At 38.6% G+C, this 26,042-nt stretch overlaps 1 protein-coding gene across 3 annotated transcripts; it reads left to right on the forward strand.

Moving 5' to 3' along the window:
* Positions 1 to 1,867: 1,867 nt before the first annotated feature.
* Positions 1,868 to 25,806, forward strand: DYNLT5 (dynein light chain Tctex-type family member 5). Of its 3 annotated transcripts, XM_079135691.1 has the most exons (6): positions 2,558 to 2,842; positions 3,159 to 3,307; positions 3,801 to 3,928; positions 17,089 to 17,180; positions 23,440 to 23,564; positions 24,422 to 25,806. In XM_079135691.1, exons 3-6 carry the CDS (start codon positions 3,810 to 3,812, stop codon positions 24,623 to 24,625), a joined length of 540 nt encoding a protein of 179 aa, XP_078991817.1. In that variant the 5' UTR covers positions 2,558 to 2,842; positions 3,159 to 3,307; positions 3,801 to 3,809; the 3' UTR covers positions 24,626 to 25,806. The 3 variants fall into 3 exon arrangements, with proteins under 3 accessions (XP_078991816.1, XP_078991817.1, XP_078991818.1); XM_079135690.1 differs by lacking the exons at positions 2,558 to 2,842; positions 3,159 to 3,307 and adding an exon at positions 1,868 to 2,511; XM_079135692.1 differs by lacking the exons at positions 2,558 to 2,842; positions 3,159 to 3,307 and having other exon boundaries at positions 3,805 to 3,876.
* The last annotated feature ends 236 nt before the right edge of the window (positions 25,807 to 26,042 follow it).

Consider the following 26,042-nt stretch of genomic DNA (forward strand, 5'->3'; position numbering starts at 1 on the left):
GATAAAACGGATTGGCTCCTAATTCATTCATTCTCTCCCCCCCCCCTTCTCCCTCTCTCTTTCCATCTCTTTCCTTTCCCTTCTCTTCCGTCTCTCCCACCCTTCCTCCCTCCCTCTCTCTTTCTCTAAGTCTAAGGGAATTGGGAAATTGCCACTGAAGACATTTTCCTAAAAAGACAAGTGTTAGTATGATGTTACAGTGATTCATCTATGAGCAGAGTTCCACTGTAGCCGAGCAGTAATTTACAGCTCTGGCTCTTTGAATACCGGGTTTTAGTGAACAAGTCTTTTTGTTTGTTTTTCACTAGTATAGGAAGAGGTCTGTATGAACGAAATGGTCCAATTTTCATTTACATTCCTCCTAAGTGATACAATGAAAGACATTGATTTTTTTTTTTTTTTTTTTAACTCGTACAATAAGAAACTAGAAAAGGAACCCCAGAGAAATTTTGCTGGGGTCTAAAGGTAATGCAATTCAGTGAACTAAGAACAATGGTGTCAGTATGTACTTTAATTTGGTGATAGATTTTATTTAGAGCTCATCATCTACGCAGCAAAAAGGTACTGAATTTCCTACGATCTTGTGCTGAGTATATCATTTCATAAAATGCCTTGGGCATAAAATATTTATGATCAGAATTGTGGATTAAAATATTCAAGATATATTTTAAATTCAGTCAAAACGTGGTTGCCTCGACCTTGTTTTGCTCCATGCCTGCATCTACAGTTCTGACACCCTTCTGGCTCAGCCTGTGATGAAGGTCTGCTGCCTCTCTGCAGAGCTCACAGGAGACCAGTGAAGCCGCAAAACCTTGCTGCCTGCAGAGCTGAGCAGAACTTTTGCTGAGCGCTGGGGATGAACAGAGAGTGTTGACTTGTTGGAGATAATTGTGAGACCATCTCAATGTTACTTGCCTTATAAGTTAGAAAAAGTGTGGATATCACTTTTTTGTAAATACTGATTTTTATAAATGTTTTTCCTTCATAACTTCCCCTATCACCCATTTCACAAAATCTTGAATATGCAATTATTTGTCATGACACATTACTGCAAATAAGGTTCCCATTTCAGAATAAAGTTTAATTCTACCTGTGAGTAAATTGTTATTGAAATGTGATTTTTTTTTTCTGGAAAATAAGTGAAAATATGAAAATAAATTGAGTTGTGAATCTCTTTTATTGCCAGCCTCTTAAAAATTTGCTTACATTTCTGGGACACTTCATTGAATGTTTGCAGTGGGGATGATGGGCCAAAGATCTGGCAAAGGTCAAGGACTTTCAAGTCAGGCAAATCCCAGCTCCATAGTTTAACTATAGACCTGAGCATGTTACTAAGTAATTCTCCATTTCCTAATTTTTAAAAAAAAATAGAATAATTTGACCCCCTAATCATAGGGTTGTTGAACAGATTAAATGAGATATTATTTATCAGTCACTTAGCAGTTCATAGCTAGCCCAGGTTAGATATTCAATAAATAATGCTTCACTGGTGATATCTTCCTGTGAATGGAGATTGGGATGAGCCAGAAATTTTCAGTGCTCTTCTTCCAACACTATCCTAACTGTGCTTTATTGTAATCCTAATGTGGGTCTGCAGTGAACACTCATCAGGAGCCTGTGCACTAGACTAGAAGCCTGGGGACATTATCTTATCTCTTCCTCCAATGCTTGTCCACTGCTGTGTGCAGGATGGGGTGGGAGACATGTACAGGGTTTTTTGTTTTCTTTTTTGCTGGGAGAACCAATGCTCTTGGGGAAGGGGATGGTTACTAAAGAGGAAACCGGGCCTATGAGTTATAGCAGCTTCCATTCCAAAGTTTCTTAACCTTAGTAGGCTAGGAAGAGTCAAGCCCCAGCCATGATGACAGGTAGGAGTTAAGACCTGTGTTCCAGGGGGGCCCTTGGACATATTACTTAACATCAGAGAATCTCAGTTTGCTAACTCTGTAAAAGAAGAACAATTCTTTCTTGATAGAGCTGTTGGGACTACTGAATAAACAGTCTCAACAAAGGTAAAGTTCCAATTATTTCTGTCATCAACTATTTGTGCCTTTTATCGGGCAAGATGGATCTCAGCTTAGGGGTGGGAGGAGGAAATGATTGCTTTGTCTTTGTGCCTCGGATTTGGAAACCGCAGCACTTCCTATTCCTGCCGGTGACAACGGCGGCGGAAAAGGCAACATAATGGAGAGGCCTCTTCAGTGCCGGGTCCCCGAAATCCCCGGAACGCAGTGGGCTGCAGGGTGGCCCCCTCCTGGCAGTGACTCTTACAACCCTAGAGCAGCTCAGAGTACCACATAGCGGCCAAGCCTGGCCGGGCGGGCGGAGGGCGTTGTTTGAGGAGGTCACCTTGGAGACCGGTCGCGGAGTCCAGGGGGAGTGCGCGGGCAGCGGCTGGCAGAGGGAGACTTGGCAGGCAGACAGGCTGCTTGCCCCGTGCCCTCAGTGAATGAGCCGGAGGTCCAGGTGGCCCCCTGCGGAGCAGCCCTCGCCACCCTGGCCAGACTGTAGGTAAGGGAGCTCTTTCTGCAGTGCATAAGGACTGAAGGGGAGGAAAAGTGGTTGGAGAGGGAGCGCCCCAATATTAAGAAATGGCCTTGCTTGACCGGGATCTCTCCACTGCCTTTTTCCTCTTCCTTCCAACAAATAAGAAAACGTGACCCCAAATTTGGGAACTGGAGGTAGGTCCCGGCCTTAGGCCCCCACCCGCCTGCGTGCCCAGGCTTCCAGGGTGATGCACAACGCAGAGCTGCCCAGCACCGTCACCTCTAGGAATCCAGGCAGCACGAGTCCCAGGTGGTCTTCCCGTGGCCCGCTGCACCCCTGAGGACCTCCAACCCAGGTTCCAACTGGCGTCCTGCTGGGGAGGGCGCGGCCTGCGAGGCAGCCGGTAAATAAGCGGGGCAAGGGCTTCCTGACTTTGGGGCGCAACGTAAATGACTCGCGTCACGAGGCTGTGTGTTTGTCTCTCCACATCCATAGACCCCTTGGCCTCCACGCACCGGAGCACCCGTACCTCATCCGCTCGGGTTCAGCAGCGCTCAGGACAGACAGATGCTCAGGCTTACGCCCAGGGCACGCCCTGGCACTGAGGACGCCGGAATGTGTGGTGTGACCTTGGCCCTTCACACCCACCCGCCTGTCCTGTTCCTGTCTAGCTCGGTGTTAGGGCTCTGAGACGCGCAGATTATGAAACAATTCAAGTGAACACCTGAATGTAGAGGTAGGCAGTGAGGGCACTGGAGTCACAGGCCAAGTCTGGAAGTCCACTGCGTCCAGCTTTTAAATTAGCATCTGTGAGAAGGAGGTAGGTTTTCCAATAAATCACTTCACTGAAGTTAAGTCTGATTAGTCCTTTACAACGTACATCGCTGTTGCGAAAAATGTCTTAGGGAAAGTCAGTTCTTTTTAGTCTTTAAAGGTACAGCAACAATAGCACATGTTAATTAGTAATCATTTACCAAGATTAAATATGGAGGTAAAGAAAATATTGGTTTCTGGTGTGGGCGTGGGATAGTAGCTTTTTTCTCAATTACTTTTTTCCTCTTCACCAGTTCAGCAGTTCTGCTGCAGTTTAATATCTGCTTGTGTGAATTAGTTATACTATTGCATACGTAAAAGTTCTCAGAGGTCTAGTTCCAGTTACAGTGACCAGAATATCAACACACACTATGTATTGCTCTTGAGGAAACCTCACTTGCCCATTCAAACAGGCTGGGGAAAGGATTTATGTACTATATTTGGGTAACTAAAAGGTTTTCAGATATTTCTTTTGCTATTTTACAAAACTCGTCTTCCAGAGTGTGAAGATGTCAGACTTCGCCAAGGACAAAGCTGCTTATTCGCTGAGGAAAAGGTGGAACGTGGTCTCTCCGGGTAGTCATGACTTCCGCTGGAAGGAAGGTCCTGGGCCTGGGCACGCCAGAGAGTGAGTGATGAGTGTCTAATGACTTAAATTCAATTATTGAATGAAGAGGTTCATGATATTCCCCTGGAGGATAAAAACATGTCCTTGGGGACATAAAAAGAGAAAATGGGCACATACAAGGTTCAGTTGCCCTTTGGGGGCCTTAAGAAAAAAGAGGGAATCCTTGTCGCGTTTCACAGACTACCTGAAAAATCCTGTTCCCAAGAGAAGCGCTGCATATAATGCACGCCAGCCACCCTTACAGGTCTCTCGAACTCCTCTCCACCCCATGTCACACAACTGCACCGTTTGTGCATTTTTACATCAATATGTACATTTACAATATACTTACCATTATTTAATACAAATTTCATACTGTATTTTCATGATCTTTCTTCACATCCTTTTAAATGGTTGTATAATCTTTAGTGAATTTAAAATTCTGGATTTATTAGCCATTCTCAAATTACTGTGCTGTTTTTTCTTTTTCACAATACAATATCTTCCTGCCTGGTTATTTCTCAACAGTATAATTAGTGGGTCAAAGGGTAATAAGCACTTTTTTTTGTTCTTGCTACATATTGCATTTACTCTGCTAAAACAATGAACCAATATTTAATACTGTCATGCATTCCATTTTGACCACTGTTGGTAAGAAAACAAAACAAATTATCTCATGCAGCAGTTGATAACTTATATAATGGACTTTCCTTCTGAACAGACTCCACAGGGTCAAAGGATGTGGTCTATTAATCCCCATGGTTGGGAAGTGGGAGCTGATGTGCTTGCAAAACAGAGACCAGAAGAACTGAAATAATTGGAATTCTTAAACCAAAACCTTTCTATTCTCAGCATCTATTAGGGCACTTAAAACTCCACCTTCAGCCTGGAAGTTTGTAGATTACGTGTACCATCTCCCTCATGTTCAAATGAAAACTGAATATAAAGGAAGAGCAGTCCTGGCATATGTCAGAAATAGAGTTGGGAGAGTAGTTAACTATTAGCTAACTTTTGCTTCTGATCCTAAGTCATTCTGACTGCTGTCTACAATATTTAAGTAAACAAAGTCTTTTTTTAATACTAGGGATTGAACCCAAGGGTGTTTTACCACTAAGTTATAAGTTATATCTCAAACCCCTCCCTGCCTTTTTTTTTTTTTTTGAGACAGGGTCTCCCTAAGTTGCTCAGGTTGACCTCAAACTTGATATCCTCCTACCTCAGCCTCCTGAGTTACTGGGATTATAGTCTGGTGCCTCTGTGCCCAACTAAACAAAGTCTTTTAAATTTTTGTTTTAAAATAATTGTCCGCTTAAATTCAACTGAATTTTACCAAGAAACTATTCAAATAATCATCTACTATAATGTCCCCACATTTTTTTTTAAATGCCCCTCAATCAAAGACTAACCTAACATCCTTATTTGCATGGTTTTCATTTACCTCATTCATATCAAAACACATTAGAAAGTCATATAAATTCAGGGCTTGGTGAAGCTTGAAGAATTAAAGATCACTTTTTAACCCATTATTGATGAAGTATAAATACAAATTAAAAATTTTTTAAATGCAAAAATTATTTTCCTCAACACATTGAATTTCTATCTAACAACTACTTTTAAGTAGTGCTCACTTTGGTTTGGACTCTCAAACAAAACATTCCAAATGGATCTTCTACTTGCACTTTTTTACTCAAACAGCAAATGAACAGCTTCCAAGTCCCCTAAAAATGCAGACTGCTGAGGAAGCCATCATCTCAGTCCTTACTCATTCTATATTCCATCCCATGTCTGCTTCATTGTCTGGATTCAGTCAGTACAGCCGATTCTCCTTCATGATATAAGTCTTCAACTGCCAGAAAAAATTCTGGAAGCTCAGTGGCTATCAAGTGCAGGTATCTTTTGAAATGACAATGCTTTCCAATGCCTTATGGAAAAGCATTTAATTTGAAAATTATTTCAAGACAATTGTTTGAAAAGGTAAATATCAACAGCATAAAGCATATCCAGAGGACTTATTACACCATCTCACTGAAGTTCCCTCATTAATACTATTGGATGGACATCATTCTTACTATTTTACTGTGAAATAACTGGGGCTTATAGGACTAGGATACAGTCCAAAACATGAGTATGGCATCTGAATCCACAGATCCCTGTCTATGCCCAAGACAGCATCTTCCCCAACATTCTGCAGAATCCTGTCCTCTGGCCACCCTTAGCAATCCCTCTGCTGTCTGGCCTGTGACCATTGTCCCATGCTGCTGCACCACTCCTTGCCTGGAATGCTCTTACACTCTTCTGGCTTCCCTCTCCTCGTCCTTTAGATTTTAACTCCATCTCCACCCCTCAAAAAAGTTCTCTGATTACCCAACCATGACCACTGCCACCTCCAAACTGAGTTAGAGACTCTTCCTTTTTCTCCTGCTGTTTTCCTCTTATACAGGACCTGTAACTGGAGATCTTCTTATCTGTTTCTTCTGATAGGTTGTGGATTTCTTGCCTTTGTAGCAGTAATCACAGTAAGAAGGAAGACAGAAAAGAACAGGTGGGCCTTCTGGCAGGCTGCTTCTTGGTAGTGGTGTGAGGAGCATAGAGTTAGCCCTTCCATCTTGGCTCTCTGTCCACCATCTTCTGAGGTTGTAACCAGTGCTTAAAGCGATCCTAGGCACAACGAACATCTGGAGTGCCTTCCAGTTGTGAAAGAAAGATTGAGTTTACATTTGACAAAATTATTGTTAAATGTTCTCTGGATTGGGTCTTTTTTGTTGAAGTTTCTGTTTTTATTATAATGTAATTTTTATGTTTCTTTAAAGAAAAGAAGAAATGTCTTAAACTGGACTTCTTTAACCCAATATCCTGTTGGTACATCAGCATGTTTCTTTCTATACCTATGTACTTGTCACCAAATTGCATCTGAAAATTTGAATTCAGTTTTTTACTTCAATAATTTCTGATGGCAATAGCTGACATTCATTGAGCCCTTACCATGGACCTCGGTTATGCCTTACAGAGGCTCTGTAACAGGGGTTGGCAAGCTACAGACAAGGACTGAATATGGTTGGCCACCGTTTTGGTATGGTCTCCTGACCAGGTATAGGTTTTACATCATTGAAAAAAAAAAAAAAAAATCAAAAGGAGAACAATATTCTGTGTCATGTGAAAATATAGTAAATTCAGGTTTCAGTGTCTATAAGTAAAGCTTGTCAGAACCCGGCCGTGCCTGCTTTCTCCTGTGCTCTCTCTGGCTGCCATCACACTGTAATGGCCAAGTCGAGCAGCTGGGACACAACCCATAGCACTCCTTGGCAAAAACAAAAGTACTTACTATTTGGCCTTTTTGGCCTTTTACCGAAATGTTTGCCAGCTCCTGCTTTATAAAGATAGCTATTACTCTCATCCCCATTTTACACATGAACACAAGTTTAGAGAGTTCAAGACTCTAAAGCTACAGAATTATCAAGTAGTAAAAAGGCTTGTGTTTATTAGTCAAGTATTTTTACCCACGGAAATTTGGCAATGCATGTGTAATTTGCATTAATGATACTATTCCATTTATTCACCATAACCTTCTGTCTCCCATTCCCAGGTCAAAGCAGGTACTTCCAATACTATCTTTCTTGCTGGGAGCTCAGCCTTGGCAGACATGGAACTGAGTTTGAACAGAGGTGCTCTCTCATGTTCTTAAAATAGAAACAGAAGCTGTGAGGTCAAGTTTCTTCCCAGGATAATGTGACATGACATCCAGCCTTACTTTCTCTGAGACCTATAGTCCCTCTAGAGGGTCAGAGTGAAGAGTGGGGGCTGAAGAATCTGACTTTTACCTCAAACCAAAGTAACGTGACATTGTGTAACCAGAACTTTCTGTGTGGATCCCATCCCTCTCCCCTTGAATCTACTGAGGCCCACACTCTATACATTTTCATATGCTTATTCAGGGTTTAGTGAACTTCTACCATGTGCTAATTATTATGCCACTTGTTAGGCATATAAAAATATATAACTATCTATAGGGTTCCAACTGAGAAAAATTCATCTTTCCAGTGAATCATGAGCACCTGGTAACTCTTTTTCATAGTAGGCTATGTCTTTCCAGTAAAAGTGACCAAATTGGAAAGGATTGGATCCTTGATTCATTACTTCATTTGAAACATTTATGAAGCACACAGAAACAATCTCTGTTCTCAAGGAGTTCATAATCTGATGGGAAAGACAGTGAATGAATAATCTTAAATGTGATGAGTTTGTTCTGTGATTCTCACCTACACTACTGTGAGCTGCTTTGGGGTAAATAAAAATGGCATTTCCAGGCTACAGATTAGATGATCAGAGCTAGGGACTGAGTTATATTTCCAGCTACATCAAACTAATGCCCCATCAAGATCTGGTTGAGATACAGCTCCCCCCTCACAGAGAGAGAAGCTTGGAGAAATGAAAATGGCCATGTTTCCAAATCCAACCACAACAATAGCTAGTATTGCACTTTATAGGCTATTAAGCCATTTTACATACAATATCCATGTACATCTTGTGAAAGCCTGTGGGTTAAATAGAGGAGATATTTATATTACCCTCCACTTATTTTTGTAAATGGGGAAATATGGATTTTTTTGATCGATCGCACTGGGAGAAAATATGGAGGAGAAGCTACAAAACTAACAGAGGAAAGCCTAGGATAATCTGTCGTGTTCTAGGGATAAATAAAATTATCTTCAATAGGATCCCAACATGCGAAATTAAGCCATAAAGCAAAAAGGTGTCTGAAAAATATAACTTCAATGAAATGTAGCCTTTCATTAAAGGATATAATAATTACAATTAATAGAATGTAGAAGATATTATGTTTAAAATCTTACATGTTAACAGTAAAAAAGGACATCAGTTTTATCCAAAGGATATAATGGTTTTCAGAACCAAAGCCTAAAAAGCTAAGCAGAATCTGAAAAGATGACCAAGCACACTTGAAACCAGTAAAATATCAATTAGAACTAGATACCATATTGCACCTATTCAAATGGCAAAGCATAAAAAAGGAAACTAATACCAAATATCTGCAAGGCAAGTGAGAATAAAAGTGATCTATCTATTCAGTAAAAACATCAGTTTTAAAAATTCAGCTCTCTGTGTGTTCCATGTTGGCTCGGCTTCCTGGAAGCAAAAGTCAGTTTTCACAATGGCTCACAAATCCCACTGTGGTCTGGATAACTGACCCCACTGTAACTCATCCTCTTTCAGCTCCCACTGCTCTGACCTCTGAACACTCAACCCCAAGTTCATCACCATTGCACGTGCTGTTCTCTGCCCATGGTATACTTTTCCTGCATCCATCCACATGGTTCACTTCCTCACCTCCTTTGAGTCTTTGCCCATGGAGGCTTAGCCTGACCACCTGGTTTAAAACTGCACTCTGGCCAGGAGCAGTGGCACACGCCTATAATCACAGTAGCTCAGGAGACTGAGGCATGAGGATATAACTCATGAGCCAGCCTCAGCAACTTAGTGAGGCCCTAAGCAACTTAGTGAGACCTTGTCTCAAAATTAAAAAAAAAAAAAAAAAAAATTTTTTTAAAGCCTGGGAATGCGGCTCAGCGGTTAAGCACTCCTGGGTTCAATCCCTAGGCAGGAAGACTGCTCTCAGCCCCCTCTCCCTCACCCACTTCCAAACTCCTGTACCCTGATCTACTTTTCCCTGTGCAGTTATCTACTCATAACATGTATTTTAATTATTTAGTATTTTACTGTCTACTGTCTTTCTGTCCTCATTATAAGTTCTGTGAGGGCGGAGAACTTACATTATTCCAGTACTATATCCCAAAGTCCCAGAATAATGTTTGACACATAATGGTCCCTCAATAAAAGTTTTTTGATCATCAAGTGAATAATTATTGCATTATGTTAATTCCTGAACAGACAAGTTCTATTGCTCACAGAAAATTCAGACTCAAAGGTCCATATACATATGAAGTCCAGGGTGACTGGTTCTTTTATCTTGTAGGTATAAGATATATTTATAGCAAATAGAAAACTGCTTGTTCAAATGTTTCATACAAGATACATTTTTGCCTCTTTACCGAACAGTACATCATACATCTATTCAAAAGAAAAAGAACCATTTCATCTGTGTTGGAAATCTGTTACGATGAGCCTCACCCCTTCTTGATGATCCCACAGTGAGACCGAGGTAACGTTGGTCCCCACATTCCCAGTATCACCTCTCTGATGATTGCTGAGCATAATGTGACTTTAAACTTGTGTGCTCATTCAGGAGCTTCAGCAGCAGTTTCCTCAGCTATCCTTGACCATTGCCTCACTAATAATGTGAGTAAAGCACCCCAAAACTATACCAAAATTCAGCAAACTTACTAAACTCCCAAGAAAGGGATTTTTCTATGCATATTTTATCTTATATTCTACATCACATTTTTTGGAAATGGGGTCTAATTCTTCTTGCATTACCATTCACTCCCACTTTGCCTAATACATTGTGGGCAATAAATACTTCTTGAATGAATAAAAAAATCAAAAGAACAAAAGTATAAATTAGCACCTGGTCTTTTTCTCTGTGCACTCTGACATCTCTCCACTGGGGGGCAGCACATGACCTTACCAATAATCCCCATCCACCAGCCCCTCCCCTCTGTAAAAGGCTCACTTCAATGATAGCACTGAGATACTTCTGATATTTAGTCACCTCTTACTTCAGCTTCAAAACGTCAAAATAAACAATAATGTATTATAGGTTTTTTCTTAAAAATAAATAAAAGCTAGGAGAAAGGATTTTTAAAGTTTTCATCACAAGTAAATGATCAATGTTTGAGAATGTAATATGATTACCCTGATTTGAACATGAGACAATGTGAACATGTATCAAAACATCATGTAACACTCAAATATGTACAGTTTTATGTGTCAGTTAAACAAATAAGTAAATGTTGAAAAATCTAGATAATGATGTCAGTGAAAATGTCTCAAAATGAGCTCTCAATAAGAATAGATGCAAAAACTCAAAAAAAAAAAAAAAAAAAGAATAGATGCAGAGCTGGGGTTGTGGCTCTGTGGTGGAGCCCTTTTTGGCACATGTGAGGCTCTGGGTTCAATCCCCAGCACCACATAAGAATAAACAAATAAAATAAAGGTATTCTGTCTATATACAACTACAAAAAAATTTTTTTAAAGAACAGATGCTGTGGTGGCTGGTGATATTTAATGGAAGTTATTGTTACTGCCTCCAACAGTCATAACAATAAAACATGCCTTGTATTCTATGTACTTCAAGGATGGGTCAGTAAGAATATTTGTAACACATCTTTTAATTAAATTTTTCATTTGTTCTAATTAGTTTTACATGACAGTAGAATGCATTTATACATTTTGATAAATCATACATAAATGAAGTATAATTTCTCATTTTTCTAATTGTGCATATTGTAGGATCACATCAGTCATGCAGTCATATATGTACATGAGATAATAATGTCTGTTTCACTCTACTATCCTTCCTACCCCCATACACCTTCCCCTCCCTTCACTCCCCTCTACCTAATATAAACTCTGTTCTTCCCTAGCACCCCTCCCCCACTTATTGTGAATTAGCATCCACATATCAGAGAAAACATTCAGCCTTTGGTTTTTTGGCTTTGGCTTATTTCACTTAGCATGATATCCTCCAACTATTTCCATTTACTGGTAAATGCCATAATTGCATTCTTCTTTAAAACTGAGTAATATTCCATTGTGTATATATACCACATTTTCTTTATCCATTCATCTGTTGAAGAGCACCTAGGTTGGTTCCATAGTTTAGGTATTGTGAGTTGAGCTGCTATAAACATTAATGTGGCTGTGTCACTGTAGTATGCTGATTTTAACCTCTTTGGGTATAAACTGAGAAGTGGGATAGCTGGGTCAAATGGTGGTTCCATTTCAAGTTTTCTGAGGAATCTCCATACTGCTTTCCATAATGGTTGCACCATTTTGCATTCCCACCAGCAATGCAAGAGTGTACCTTTTCCCCCACATCCTCAGCAACATTTCTTAATTGCTTGTATTCTTGTTTGGTTGCCATTGTAATTGGAGTGAAATGAAATCTTAGAGTAGTTTTAATTTGCATTTCTCTAATTGCTAGAGATGTTGAACTTTTTTCATATGTTTGTTGAGTGATTGCATATCTTCTTCTGCATAGTGTTCAGTTCCTTAGGCTATTTATTATTTATTGAGAAGATAAATTTCATGAAAGAATAAATAAGCTTCATATTCTCTTCAGTTCTTTTTTTTTTTTTTTTTTTTTTTTTTTTTTTTTTTGCTTCATTGCTATAAAAACCACAAAACACAACAATCGTGGATGTATGTGGAGAGAAGAGAGCTAGTATCTGAAGGGCATTGAGCTAAATCCCATCCAAGAAGTGAGGTGATAGTCAAAGACAGCTGATGACACCTCTGTTGCAGTCCTGAATGGATGCACAGGTTCAAAGCCACACTACTCTCTGTAATCATGAGAGGTTAGTATGAGACGTTTCCAGTGTCAGTCAGCTACAATATAAGGGCTAAAGTTTGTTATTTTGTACAATAGTTCTTTCTCCATGAAAGCTAATTCTAACTGTTCTCATAGTAGCACATGTGTTTCCCAGTATTGAGTGAATTCTGTATCAAATTTATACACTTTGATATAAGATTTATATCAAAGTTATACATTGTTAACTCTTCTCCATGAAATAAATTAATCTGTTGGACGTTCTCACCAGTTTATATCAGACTTTCACTGGTTCTGCTTTACTTTTTAAAAAAAAATTCATAGTTGTAGATGGACAGCATGCCTTTGTTTTATTTGTTTAGTTTTCTGTGGTACTAAGGATCGAACCTAGAGCCTCACACATGCTAGGCAAGCCCTCTGCCACCAAGCTACACCCCCAGCTCCACTGCCTTACTCGGAATCTACCTTCTTCCTAAAACTTGACAACTCTCTTTGACAGTTTGGCCAAATGAAAAAAAATTCCATAAATAACAGCAATCTGACACAATATATACACAGCAAGAACACTTTTCACATTTAAAAAATAATATTGACTATAACATTTCCTTTGCAATGAAATTGTGTGTCTGGAAGGGTAATCATTACAAGTCTGATCATAGACAACTGAAATTCATCCATTCAACTGGCAATGTTGTAACAGATATCCAATAGACATATTATACCACATATATATATTTATATACACATATACCATTGATAATTGGAATTATAATTTACTTTTGGAGTACTTCACATTTATTTGTAAGATTTCAAAAGGCTTGAGTGAAGCTATTTATTGGTTTAAAAAAAATATATCCACATTTTCCTAAGCCGGTGTTCTGAACTGATATTGCTAAATCCCCCAATTTTAAAATATAGGAACTGTTTCATTTCCAAAAATTTGCCACTCCCATATTCTAGTTGAATGTTACTTGCCCATATAGCAAGTATTTTTAATATTTTAACGTTTTCCTATTGTCTTTTCTCAAGGACTAAATATTTTATATATATATATATTTTTTTAAATTCAGCGCATTCTTCTCTTTTTCTCTCTTCTTCTCCAACCCATCTCATTCTAATATGAGAACTATCAGATCTAGGTTTTCAAAAATACCATAAATAGGATGTGGGATGTAGCCCAGGGGAAGAGCAGTTGCCCAACGTGTGCAGAGCTCTGATTTTAATCCCCAGTACAACAAACACACACATACACATATGGTTTTTTAAAGTAAGATTTTCTTACAATTTTTCACCAAGAAGTTATAGTCTTGGTGGGGACATGTGCAGCTTCACAAGGTACAGAAAGCAATTGACCAAACATGATAAAGGTTTCCAGGTTTCCATCTGAAACATTATCCCTCAAAACCTCATCTCCTCCATAAAATTAGCTTCCAGTTTCATATTTTATTGCTTGTAGCATTGCAGTCAAAAGTGTCAAACTCTGCATCAATTAAATTTGTCATTTATATCTAATGCTTCTTATAATTATTTATTTAAAAAACAAGCAGTAGTCTAAGTAAAATAGAAATTCATTTTTCTCTTACATAAAAGAAGCCTGGGGCTGGGGCTGGGGCTCAGTGGCAGAGCGCTTGCTTGGCATGGCTGAGGCACTGGGTTCGATCCTTAGTACCACACAGAAATGAATAAATAAAATAAAGGCATGCTGTCCATCTACAACTACAAAAAGAAAAATTAAAAAAAAAAAAAAGAAAGAAAGAAAGAAAAGAAACCTGGAGGGAGGCAATTCAGGGACCTGGACTTCTATCATTCTGATCTATATGACCCAGAGGTCACCTCAAGAACCAAGAAGCTGTTGAGCTCCTGCCATCATATCCATATTCCACTAACCAAGCAGGGCAAAACCAGGCTTCTGTTGGTTAAATTCACTTAGTTTTGTTTTGTTTTTGAGGAGGCTTTCTCTGAATTTCCACCTACCATTTCCATTTGTATCTCATTGGTTCATGAGTCATGTAACTATAATAATGAAAAGAGACTAAGAATTTGCCTTTAATCTAGACAGCAATATTCCCACAAACTTAGGATTCTGTTCCCAAAGTAGGAGAGAACAACATTAGAAAGAAAATGGCAATCACTGCCACATGATTATAATTTTTTATGTTCGTGGACTATTGGAAACAACCCAAAAGGCCCAGTAAATAAATGGTTAATAAAATGCAGAATGTTCATATGGTAAGTGCTGTCTCGATATTTAAAATATTGATGCATACTACTCTTTGTTGACATGGAAAGCTATCCATGATACAGTTGCAAGTGGGAAGATAAAATAAAACCACCAGCTCTGCTACAATCCCATTGTAAAATTTCATTTCTGAAAAGATGTTTTTAATGTTGATAGTGGTTAGGTAACGACTGAGATTCGACATTCTTGTATGATTTTACTTTCTTTGTACTTTTCTGTGTGCTTTGAATTTTTTACACGTATACACTGTTTATATGGTCACTGTGGAAGTAAAAAGGTACTGTATGAAATCATCTTCGATAATTCAAAAAAAGCCATTCTATTTGCATGTCAATTTTTAGTCAGTAGGGTTTTTTGTTGCTGTTGTTTCGTTTCGTTTTGTTTTTTCAGGAGTACTGTGGAGTGAAATCAGGGGTACTCGACCACTGAGCCACATCCCCGGCCCTCTTGTATTTTATTTAGGGACAGGGTCTCATTGAGTTGCTTAGCACCTCGCTGTTGCTGTGGCTGGCTTTGAACTCGTGACCCTCCTGCCTCAGCCTGCCACACTGCTGGGATTACAGATGTGTGCCACCAGGCCCAGCTAACCAGTAGGGTTTTAAAGCTTCCCTGATGACACCAATTTCATAGCGATGATGCTATAAAGTACTCTGATTTTTAATCTTCAGTAAGTCTGAATAAAACAATAGTGAGGATTGTTTTTAAAAATCCTTATTTGCCTTTTTAGTCTTAGACTATTAACTCCAGCTAATTTGAATTTTGTACCAATTCTGCTTCTCTTTCTGTGAATGTTTAGTATGGTATTTAGTAGAAAAGAAATAGGGTTTTTATCAAAACTGTCTGAAGTTCACAAATGTAAATTTTAATTGCAGTAATTAATTATGCCAAGTAGTCATTGACCCTATTTTCATTCTGTCAGATTTAATCATATGTGAGACTCTGTCACCGGGAACTCAATAGGGTGTTAATGTTTGAAATCTAGGTCGGCCTTCCAACATGTGTGACTTGAAGCCCTTTGCCCCATTTTCCTTGTCTCTGAAAGGGTAGAATCATGACTCCTTTGCTTATGTTAAAGGATATTGTGAAGGTTTAAATATGAGGTAACTGATGGAAATGTTTTGCAAAGTTGAAAGCAGCAACTGCAATTCTCGGGTGCACTGGGTGATCTCAGAATAGAGGGGCTTGTGCAACATGGGGTTTTCTAAGCAGAAGCTTTCATCTTTGATACTGCCCACAACACCTGCAGTCACTAGAGCTAAACAGGTTGCTTGCCACTTCAAAGGGCAGCAGAAAACTGAGGCAAACAGGTGTTATAAAAAAATAAGACAAAATCACTAATCCAAAAACCCACCATGGGGAAAAAAACAAGGTACCAGAATTTCCTGCATCCCTTTCTTGGACTGGGTGGGTAAACCTTAATTTATCCTGTAAGTTGCATTCTATTAAAGGATTTTTCAGATAAACTATCCATGTTTTCTTAAAATATCAATTTCCAAGAAGTTCATTAATTCCAAAGAGCTGAGAATGAAGTATTTTAGCTCCTCACAAAGGAAAAACCCCAAAGGGTTAAGAACAAATATCTCTTTCTCATTTAATTAAAGCAAAAAAAAAAAAAAAAAGCCTATTTAGAAAAGTGGTCACTCTGTACACACACACTACTATATCATCTCCTTTGAAATGACATCTGTCTCAACTTCCATGTTCGCAGGTGGAGGAAATTGGGGGTAGAGAGTTCTCAGGCTCATTAGTTACACAGTTGAATTTCATCTGCACCAAGTTGAATTAAGTAATGCTGGAGGGTCAGTGGGGGCTCCCCTTTGCTTGTGTCTCTTCTTTAGCACCTGGATAAGCTCATGTTGCCTTGGTAACCAAGCCCAAACTCTTTCTTAATGTTGAAAAGGGTGATTGATGCTTATTGACTTAGGATAGTTTGGGTGAATTGTGGTTTCTTTCACCAAGTAGATGAGTTTCTCATTTTTCTTCTTTATACTAAAGAGATTCGGTAGGAACATATAATAGTGGGCTTTTTATAATACCCCATGTATACATAGATTTGTTTCCCAACATTTTAAGCTCCCTTATATATCACCAGTCCCATTTGTGAGCTTTGTCTACTTTGAGGAATGTTTTTGCATCTGTTAGAGATGCAATTGGCGTTAGCTTTTGAAGCATGCACTCTGTCATCCTACAAATATACAACAACTCAGGAGTACTTTCTGAGGGTCAGATGACCTGGGTAACTGCACTAGGATTCAACTGCTACACTGAAACTTGCTCCAATTAACTTCTTTACATCTCAGTGTTTCTATCTCTAACATGTTTTAGACTTTAAATAGGTCACTGGGATATTTATATAGGACTTACTTGAAATTTCCATAGAGAAAACTTTACCTCTGTAAACACGTTAGCTTAAAGCAATAATATGTTTTTATTATTGTTATAATGATGGTGAAAGTGTGTTTTCTCTCTTGCTTTTAGCTCTATGAGTACCGTGTCTTATATGGATGAACCAAGCCAGCGTGACCAGGTCTCTCGCCTTGCAGTTCAGATGGAGAACACCTATCAGTTGGGTGTGTTACTTAATCACTTACCCCTATTTTAAACTTATAATCTGATGTTTGCTTAAAATGATATCTGATAGTTTGTCATTGTCTTCAATCCTAGTGTAAGGACCTTAATTGATTGATTGATTTGATGCTGCCTTAATTTCTTTCTCTGCAAAATGGGAGCATCATTTATTGCCTACTTTTCTTTACCAGTGTTTCCTAAATACCACGCAACTCATTGGGAGGCATAGATGTGGGTAATACATGATTGAATTAAGAATTTCACTGGGTATTTCTGGAAGGAGTTATTATATACATTTTACACACACACACACACACACACACACACACACACACATGAGTTAAGTGAAAGAAATATGCATTGATGTTTTATCCAACAAAATCAACCAGTGTTGTTGATGGGCGGAGGAAAACTCTTCAAGGCAGAAGCAAATAATTCGTGGTCCCCTGTTGACAGAGATGTTTATCTGTTACCACTGAGGTTTTGGGTCTTTGAAAACAAAGATCTTTGCACCTGCCCCTGTACTCCCAAGTGGAGCGCAGAGCAAATATCTTTTCTCATTCATGTTTCTTCATAGACCCGCTTGTTTTCTCTAAATGTGTACCTGCCCACTATTATCTGAATTTATGTGTAATTACTGGTGTATAGAAATTCCACAGAGACTTACCAAGGGGCAAAGAAGGCCCCATGAGCCAGGGTAATTCCATCTGTGGCCAGTTAACCCCAAGAAAATTATAACCACCAGTGCATCCTCCTAGGCCCTATATCCTGTTTTCTATAGTAATTCCTAATACTGCATGTATTTCAGGGCGCCATGATTAGTCAGTGATTACGTTTCCACTAGCTAATATTGCTGCCATCAATACACTTTATACTCTTTCTGGTGACCTTACCCAATTTTCCTTGGGGATGTTCCACCACCATTACCACTTTTGGTCCATACAATTCTGCTGTGGCTGACAGTGGCTTTATAGATGGAACAGTAACTGATTCTGGGATGGCATGTAACCCTGGTCAATCCAATAAAAACTTCTGAGATTAAATTCAGGACATATTGTTTGAACTGTTGGAGAAGCAGATAAGTCCATGGAATCCAAACAAATGGAGGGTCTATGGCAGCTTCTACCATCATGGAACCTGAAACTGAGAGAGAACAATTGAATCCTGATGCCATATTTGAATCCTAAATCCAGTTGGCTATCCTTAGACTTTTCAGTTTGGCAAGATAAGTTTGAGTCAGGATTTTTCCCCACTTGTAATCAAAACTTCTTACTCATTGGGGGCCTATACCCTTGAGCTATACATACTGAAAGGATTTGAATCAGATTTCAAAAAAATAAGGCAGTTGAAATGTGAACTCCTGTGTTTCTTCTTTGTAAGACCTTATTTTCACAACTTATTTCTTTAAATAAGCAAACTAAATTGTCTTATCAATTTTAGTACTGGGTGTTGGACCAAGTTAGAAAAGTAATTTTAGAAAAAGCTTAGTACAGATAAACTATTTCCATCTTTTCTTATGTCTGTGTGAATTATTTCTCTGTGATTAAAGTCTCTTTATGCTCGACAATCCTCTTTTCAAAGCATTCAGCTACCATTTTAATCAAAACTGTATTTCCACTTCCTCTTGTTTCTGGGTTTATTCTGCATGTGAAAGATATTCTGTGAGGCTTTAGTAAAAATTTTCTCATATCTACACAATGTAATACTGGCTGGAAGAGTGGGGATGGAAATCAGTCAGTTACCAGCTCTATTATGTTTAATTTTTTATTTTAGCTAATGATGCTGGCATCACCTAAACACATCTTGAGTATATAGCATGTTTGTCCTCCCTTTGAGCAATCACAGTCACCAAAGTTGAGGTGCAACATGAGTGGAATGCATGAGAATTGGAGGGGAAATGGAGAAAGATTTTTTTTTTTTTTTTTTACAGTAAACATCATTTGTATTTTCTCACTAATTACTACAAGAAGAATACAGAAGAACATACAAGTTTGGGATCTGATATATCTAAATTTGAATACTAGTTTTGATAGCTTCTAGGAAAATAATATTTGAACCAAGTGTTTAACATCCTTTTTTTTTATTGTAAACAAATGGGATACATGTTGTTTCTCTGTTTGTACATGGCGTAAAGGCATACCATTTGTGTAATCATAAATTTACATAGGGTAATGTTGTTTCATTCTGTTATTTTTTCCATTCACCCCACCCCTCCCACCCCTCTTTTCTCTCTAAACAGTCCTTCCTTCCTCCATAACTCGCCCCCCTCCCTAACCCTATCCCTAACCCTAACACTAACCCCATCCTCCCCCCGTTATGTGTCATCATCCACTTATCAGCAAGATCATTCGTCCTTTGGTTTTTTGAGATTGACTTATCTCACTTAGTGTTTAACATCCTTGAATCTTCGTCTCTTCATCTGTAAATAAGGATAATATTCTATATAGGGACATTATGAGAATCGAATGAGTTAATATATTTGAATCGCTTCTCCATTCATTTCTATTGCTCCTGAAAAGTGTCAGACTCTAGAAACAGATTCCTAAGAATAAAGGGTTCCTATGACATTCAGTATAGCTTCCTATTCATTGCAGACTAAGATTTCCGTGTGAATTTTTCTGGAGTTATGATTAAAGTGGTGCCTGATTTTTTTAAAAAACATTGTTTACAAGCAGGAGATCAGATAAGAGCTTTCATTAGTCATCTCTGTAGCGTGCTTGAGGATGAGAAGGCGAAACAGAAAGTAGATTCTAAATACTGACAGGAGAGACAGAGATCACTTGAGCTCAGCTTTTGTGTGGTGCTCAGGTCCTGTCTCGGGTGTCAAAGTTTCTTGGACAGAACCTGCCAATTTGTCAGCATTGACTCTGTGCCACCCCATGGTCCTTCCCAACCCTGGGGGGCCTTCCTGTCTTCCTACTTACATCCTCTTCCATCCTGCTGCCTTCTCAGCAAGGCAAATCCTCTCCCACCACTTACTTCAGAGGGCAATAACCACAGTTACAGCAGAACACTAATAAAATAAATATCTAATGAGTGTTTCATTCTGTGGTACACACTGTTCTAAACACTGCAAATATTTAACTCATTTAATCCTAATGAAAATTAATATGTTGTAATTCTCATTACCTCAGTAATTCTCATTAATATGTTGTAATTCTCATTACCTTAATATCTATATTAAGTCATCTTAACTTTAGCTATCCTCTTTTACATCTATTTTTAAATATTTTTTTGGTCCTGATTCTTCACATTCTTGCCTTTTGATTTCTGAAACATTTTTCTCCTAAGGGGAAAAAAGTTATCTAAAAAAAAAGAAGAAGAAAAGCTTTGCCGTTCATACTAGTTGACTCTGAAAGTGGCTTCAGAGCAGCTTAATTATCCCAATCTAAGCAATGGTTGATGCTGGATGTATAGGGAAAGGCCACAATGAAGTGAGAAAAGAAAATTTTATTACTATATTTCAAAATATTTTCAAAAAAGAAGCTTGTTACTGGGATTGGAAAAAAAAAAAAAAAACCTAAGCGAAGTAAGGAAAGGACATTGGTACAGCCAGACAGTGAGAATTACTCGGAACGGGGACTGAAGTGTCACCCAGATTCTCTTTCCAGTGTCAACCTGTGTGCAGGCTTCCTTTCCACCATGAAAAACATGGCCTTCAGCAGTCACTAAAATTTGTAGGTCTTCTGCTAAAAAAAGAGGCTGACTCTTTTTTTCCTAGTTCCAGTTTAAAATAAGAGTCTGTAATTAGAAAGGACTCTAATTGGCCCGTCTGGGGGCAGTGTCTTGGGTGAGTCAATCACCCCGCTCTGAATTTGAGCTTATGTGAGGTAAGAGGTCGATCCTACAGAGCCACATGAGTGGAGAAGGAAGAGGGTTAGTTCCCAGAAGGGAAGATTCTGATCCCAGATGGAAGAGAGGAGCATTAGGCAGACAAAACACCTATGCTAAAGGAATTTGCCATTTTCTAAAGGGAATCATGCATATAAGTAGATAGGATGCCAGGCAGAGCTAAGTTCCAAGTGAATGACAACGGCCAAGTACGGAATGTGTGATGGGAATGCTTGGTAGGAAGGAATAAGAAGAGAATCTGATCTAAAGAACATGCTATATTTACTTTAGTCTAAGCTGGTGGTATCATTTTAAAATTTCTTCAACAGAAAGAGAGAAATCACCTTTAAATTTGGCTTCATTTCATAAGACTATGCAAATGCAAATCTTCTATAAGATCCATAGGAAAGTGACAGAACTGTAAGAACCAGTAGTTTGCAGGGGTACTTATATGTGTTGCTCTACCTCTAACCCCAAGCAGCAGGAGTAAGTCATTCATAGACGGATAATCTCACATCTGTTCCACAGAAGAAAGAGGTCTGCTGAATAAATATTTTGGTTAGTCATCAGAGTCATTGTATCACGTGTCTGCTTTACATGTCTAGACTCACTCCCCACCATGATTTAAATTGAAGTGAGCAATTTCTATATTATTGAAGTGAAAATACTATTTTTGGATTCTCAGGAGAATGGCCTAACGGGACTGTGGTCACAGACTCTACCCCTCTGTTAAGTTCAGCCTAAGATACAGCAGGAAGGGAGGACTGTGCACCCTGAGAACTCACTTCCCTGGATTTCTGCCTGTGGGCTCATCTCAGCCAAGGGACGCTAACTACTCACAAGGGAGCCATTTCCACACGACTCTTCTGGGATTAAGTAAGAGCTCCCTTCCCAGATTCCTCCAGCCAGGGATGGGGTGAGGGTAACATCCTCACTTCCACTGGCCACTGGGGACTGCACTGTCCCTTGTGATTTCCTCCAACCCAGTTAGAGCCTTGATTAAATCACCCTGGATTTTCCTAACTTAAGTTTGTCATGTTTACTTAAACCCTCATGGATACAGTCATTTAAAATAAAGTTATTAATAGATTCTGATGACTACTAAAAGAGAATTGGATATGATTCCCAAACTCATTCCTTCATCTTTATCAATTCAGCAGTTGATTCAGAGTATAGATGTCAAGTCCTGGCTCATCTGCCACATTATATAATAACCTGAACAGATGAACAGAGGGGTCATAACGCTAATATTCCAGAGGTGCAGGATAAAGCAGATTCTTATGAAATTACAATCTGAATGTGAACTAAACGTGATTGAAAATATAAACTCTAGTACTAGACAAACCTGGATGTCCATCCCAGCTCCGCCACTGTGTGATTCTGGGCAGGTTGCTGAAATGCACTTCACCCTGTGTATTGGAGACAACAGTGAGCGACACCTCAGAGATGTATGAACAATTATATAAACAAAAGTTAAGTGCTTCTGACAGTGTTTGAAACATAGAAAACAATCAGCAAAAAAGTAGCCATTATTTTTGCAAAGACTATTATCTATAAAAATGTTGAATTCTATTTAAATTCAGAAATCATACATTGAATATTTCTTACATGCTTATCACTGAATTAGACTGAGAAGGTAAAATCCAATCTTGCTTACCATTTCACTGGAGAGAAACTCGGGTTTGCCTTAGTTATTTTCAAGTGGATTAGGAGCCAGCATACTGGCAGCAGGGACCAGTGTGTGGAAATTACAGAGACCCGAGGGGTGATTTGTACCTGAGGGGAGGTTGAAGGCCATCTGAAGAAGACATCTGAGCTTGACTTGAAACACGAGTGGATATTTCTCAGATGCACGGATGGGAAATGGTGCTCCATTTGAAAGTAAGTACAAGAGAAAAGACACATGAGCATCCTTAAAGAGACAGGTGGACTCCATGAGCTGGAGTAGCACGTGCATGGGAGCCGTGGCAGAGGAAGAAGAGACAGGTTGGTTTGGAGCCAAACCCTAGCACTTGTCAAGGGGAGTATCACTGCAGGGTCCAGGGTTTCAAGCAATTGTTCTTGTTGCAATGTGGTAGGTAAATTGGAGGGGGATGTCAGAGCTGGGAAGCCAACTGGAAACAGGTAGAGACTGAAGTAAGCCACCAGCATGGGAACTGGGAAGAGACTTGTGAAACTCACAAGACTTGTCAAACTCACAGTATTAATCACACTTTGTAGGTAGTCTGATGAATACCTAATCCTGTTGTCTTCTTCTCTTCTCCCAGAGAACCTAACTGGACACCTAATTAAGACCTCTTTCTTTCTTAAATAGAGGCCACCAGACTACTAAAGTCCTCTCCATGTTTTGGTGTTCTTTGATTAGCCTATGGGGCAGGAGGATATGATTTGCAATTACTTCTTACAAAGAACTTCCATGTGTATTTTCAGGTCCTACCAAACATTTTCCTGTGGTCACTGTTAATCATATCTTGAAAGATGTGTTAACTAACTATCTACAAGAAGAAGAATATGAACCAGAGCTCTGCAGACAGATGACTAAAACAATCTCTGAGGTACATGTGTGATTCGCCCAAGGGTTAGCTCTAACTACAATATTTGCTGAAAATACAACACATCTTCTGCTTTTAATGGAGAGAATTCACCTTCAGTATCAGTTAAAAAAAAAAACATATTTATATTTTATGAAAATATTTAATAGGTCATATGCCACATATGTGTTATATATATATATAACAAACATTTGTCTAAAACAATCATGTACATCATTTACATGTATTTTGAACAAAAATATGTAAAGCTGCTCCACTTTTAAAATTTTTATTGTAAAAGATAGTATTTCAGTCATCATTTTCTCTTCACTATGGCAACTTTTTTGAGTGCCATTAAATATAGACCATGGATCTTTAAATCCAGTTCTAGTTTTATCAACTAAAGTGCTGGCACTTTAGCATGGCTTTCTCTGCTTTGTGTTTTCAGTGAACTCTTTAATAAACATTTGTGACTACTCAAGTGCAAGAGATTGCAGATAATGGGTCCTCAGTCAGACCAGCAAGACAGTGTGACTCTAGTTACACTAGCCTATTGCTAACACTCTTGAAGGGACGCCACCTTAATTTAGGTTTTAAAGAACACAGCAATCCACTAAACTCTGTGCTCTGGTTGAGTTTTTCCATGTGCCTATAAAACGTAGATTTATTGCTGATGTTATAATTTTGCCCCTGAACATCCGTCCCATCTCGTGAGGATAGTACTTGAAGGAAGTCATAGCTTCCATTCGGCAACCACTACGGAAAGCATCTGACAGTGCATCACACTGTTTTCTTAAATCCACTATGTTTATAACAAAGGTTGAGCTTTTTGAGTTGCAATGTGGCTAAATGAGGAACTCCTACTTTTTTTAAAATTCTAGGTTATAAAAGCCCGGGTCAAGGAACTGATGATTCCACGGTATAAACTAATTGTGATTATTCACATTGGACAACTGAACGGTCAGAGCATACTTATTGGAAGCAGATGCCTCTGGGATCCTAAAAGTGATACAGTTTCATCCTATGTTTTCAGAAATTCTTCTCTCTTTGCTCTTGCAAATGTCTATGCAGTTTACTTTGAGTGATTGAGCGACTCCGGAGGCTGAGGCAGGAGGATCACAAGTTCAAAGCCAGCCTCAGCAATGGCGAGGTGCTAAGTAACTTAGTGAGACCGTCTCTAAATAAAATACACAAAAGGGCTGGGGATGTGGCTCAGTGGTTAAGTTTCCCTGAGTTCAATCCCCTGTACCAAAAAAAAAAAAAAAAAAAAAAAAAGAATGAAAGAAAGAAAAAATGAAAAACGTAGTTTTTTCCTTTTAAAACTATGAACACGCTGTATATATGTACACAAAAACTGTTACTGTCAAAATTTTTAAGAAAGACTAACGTTTCAAACAACTGGAAACTTTTGGACCTTTTCATATTGTAAGGATCTGGGTCAGGGAGGGTGTATGAGAGTCTTATTTATCCACAGCAGAAACTAAGTCTTGGTTCTCCTGGATTGTTTTTCAATAAACATAAATTCTTATTAAATAAAACTTTTGGTAGTAATTATTTTAATTATCCTTTTAGTTAGAGAGTTAGAATTTCCTGCAATCCTTTTTAATGAAGAGAAGTTTTGGCGATATATGGCTATGTATCCTCGCCAATAGAAGACAGTGGAATAGTCAACATGGTATACACAAATGATAAATGTTAATATGACTCAGTGCCGCATATAAAAGAATACCAGTTTTCATTTTGCACTTAATAAATTGAGCAGCATTCATTAAGTGCAATTATTGTTACATGTACCTGACAGTTGAAACTGCTGAGGTAGAATTAATGACTTCATAACAATTACCATAGTCCCATGGGGCCACAAGCTAAAACTAGAAGCTCTTGTGGCCTGCCGGCACTTTACAAAATTGTGGGAGGACTGAACGCTGGCTCTTCGATAATGGAAACTCTAACTGAACAAAGGCTTTTTAGGACACTGAAGTAGACATTATATTAAATATACATGATGCTTAATAGTAAATGTATCTGTAACACATAAAATCACATATTGGAAAGAGACACTACTTTTAAATATACACTGCCTGATGTGCCTCTGGATAGGTTTTCTCTGGCTAATGAAATTTTACACAAAATGTATAGCTGGCAGCTTAACAAATAAAACATGTATTCTTACTATTTTGTTCCTATGAATTTAATACTAAAGTGACCCAGTGTGGTTTTGAATGGATGGGCATTAAAATTTACGGGGCTGAAATAGCTTATTATTCTGCTGGTTAATGTATCTTGTACCATGGATCATTTATTTTTATGAAGCTTTCAGGCCTTTGTGTGCATGTAAAACGATGCGGTGTTGTTGTTCCTGGATGGTAAGTCGACTGCCTAGAGGACATTTGTTAAAGGTCAAAGACAAATCATTCACATATGGAGGAAATTAGCAATGTTATAGTCTTAAGAAAAAAATGATGTGTAATTCATATCACGAAGAATTTAACAAATGGAAAA

Source organism: Sciurus vulgaris (genome assembly GCF_902686455.1).
Source record: "Sciurus vulgaris genome assembly, chromosome: 1".
NCBI lineage: Eukaryota > Metazoa > Chordata > Mammalia > Rodentia > Sciuridae > Sciurus > Sciurus vulgaris.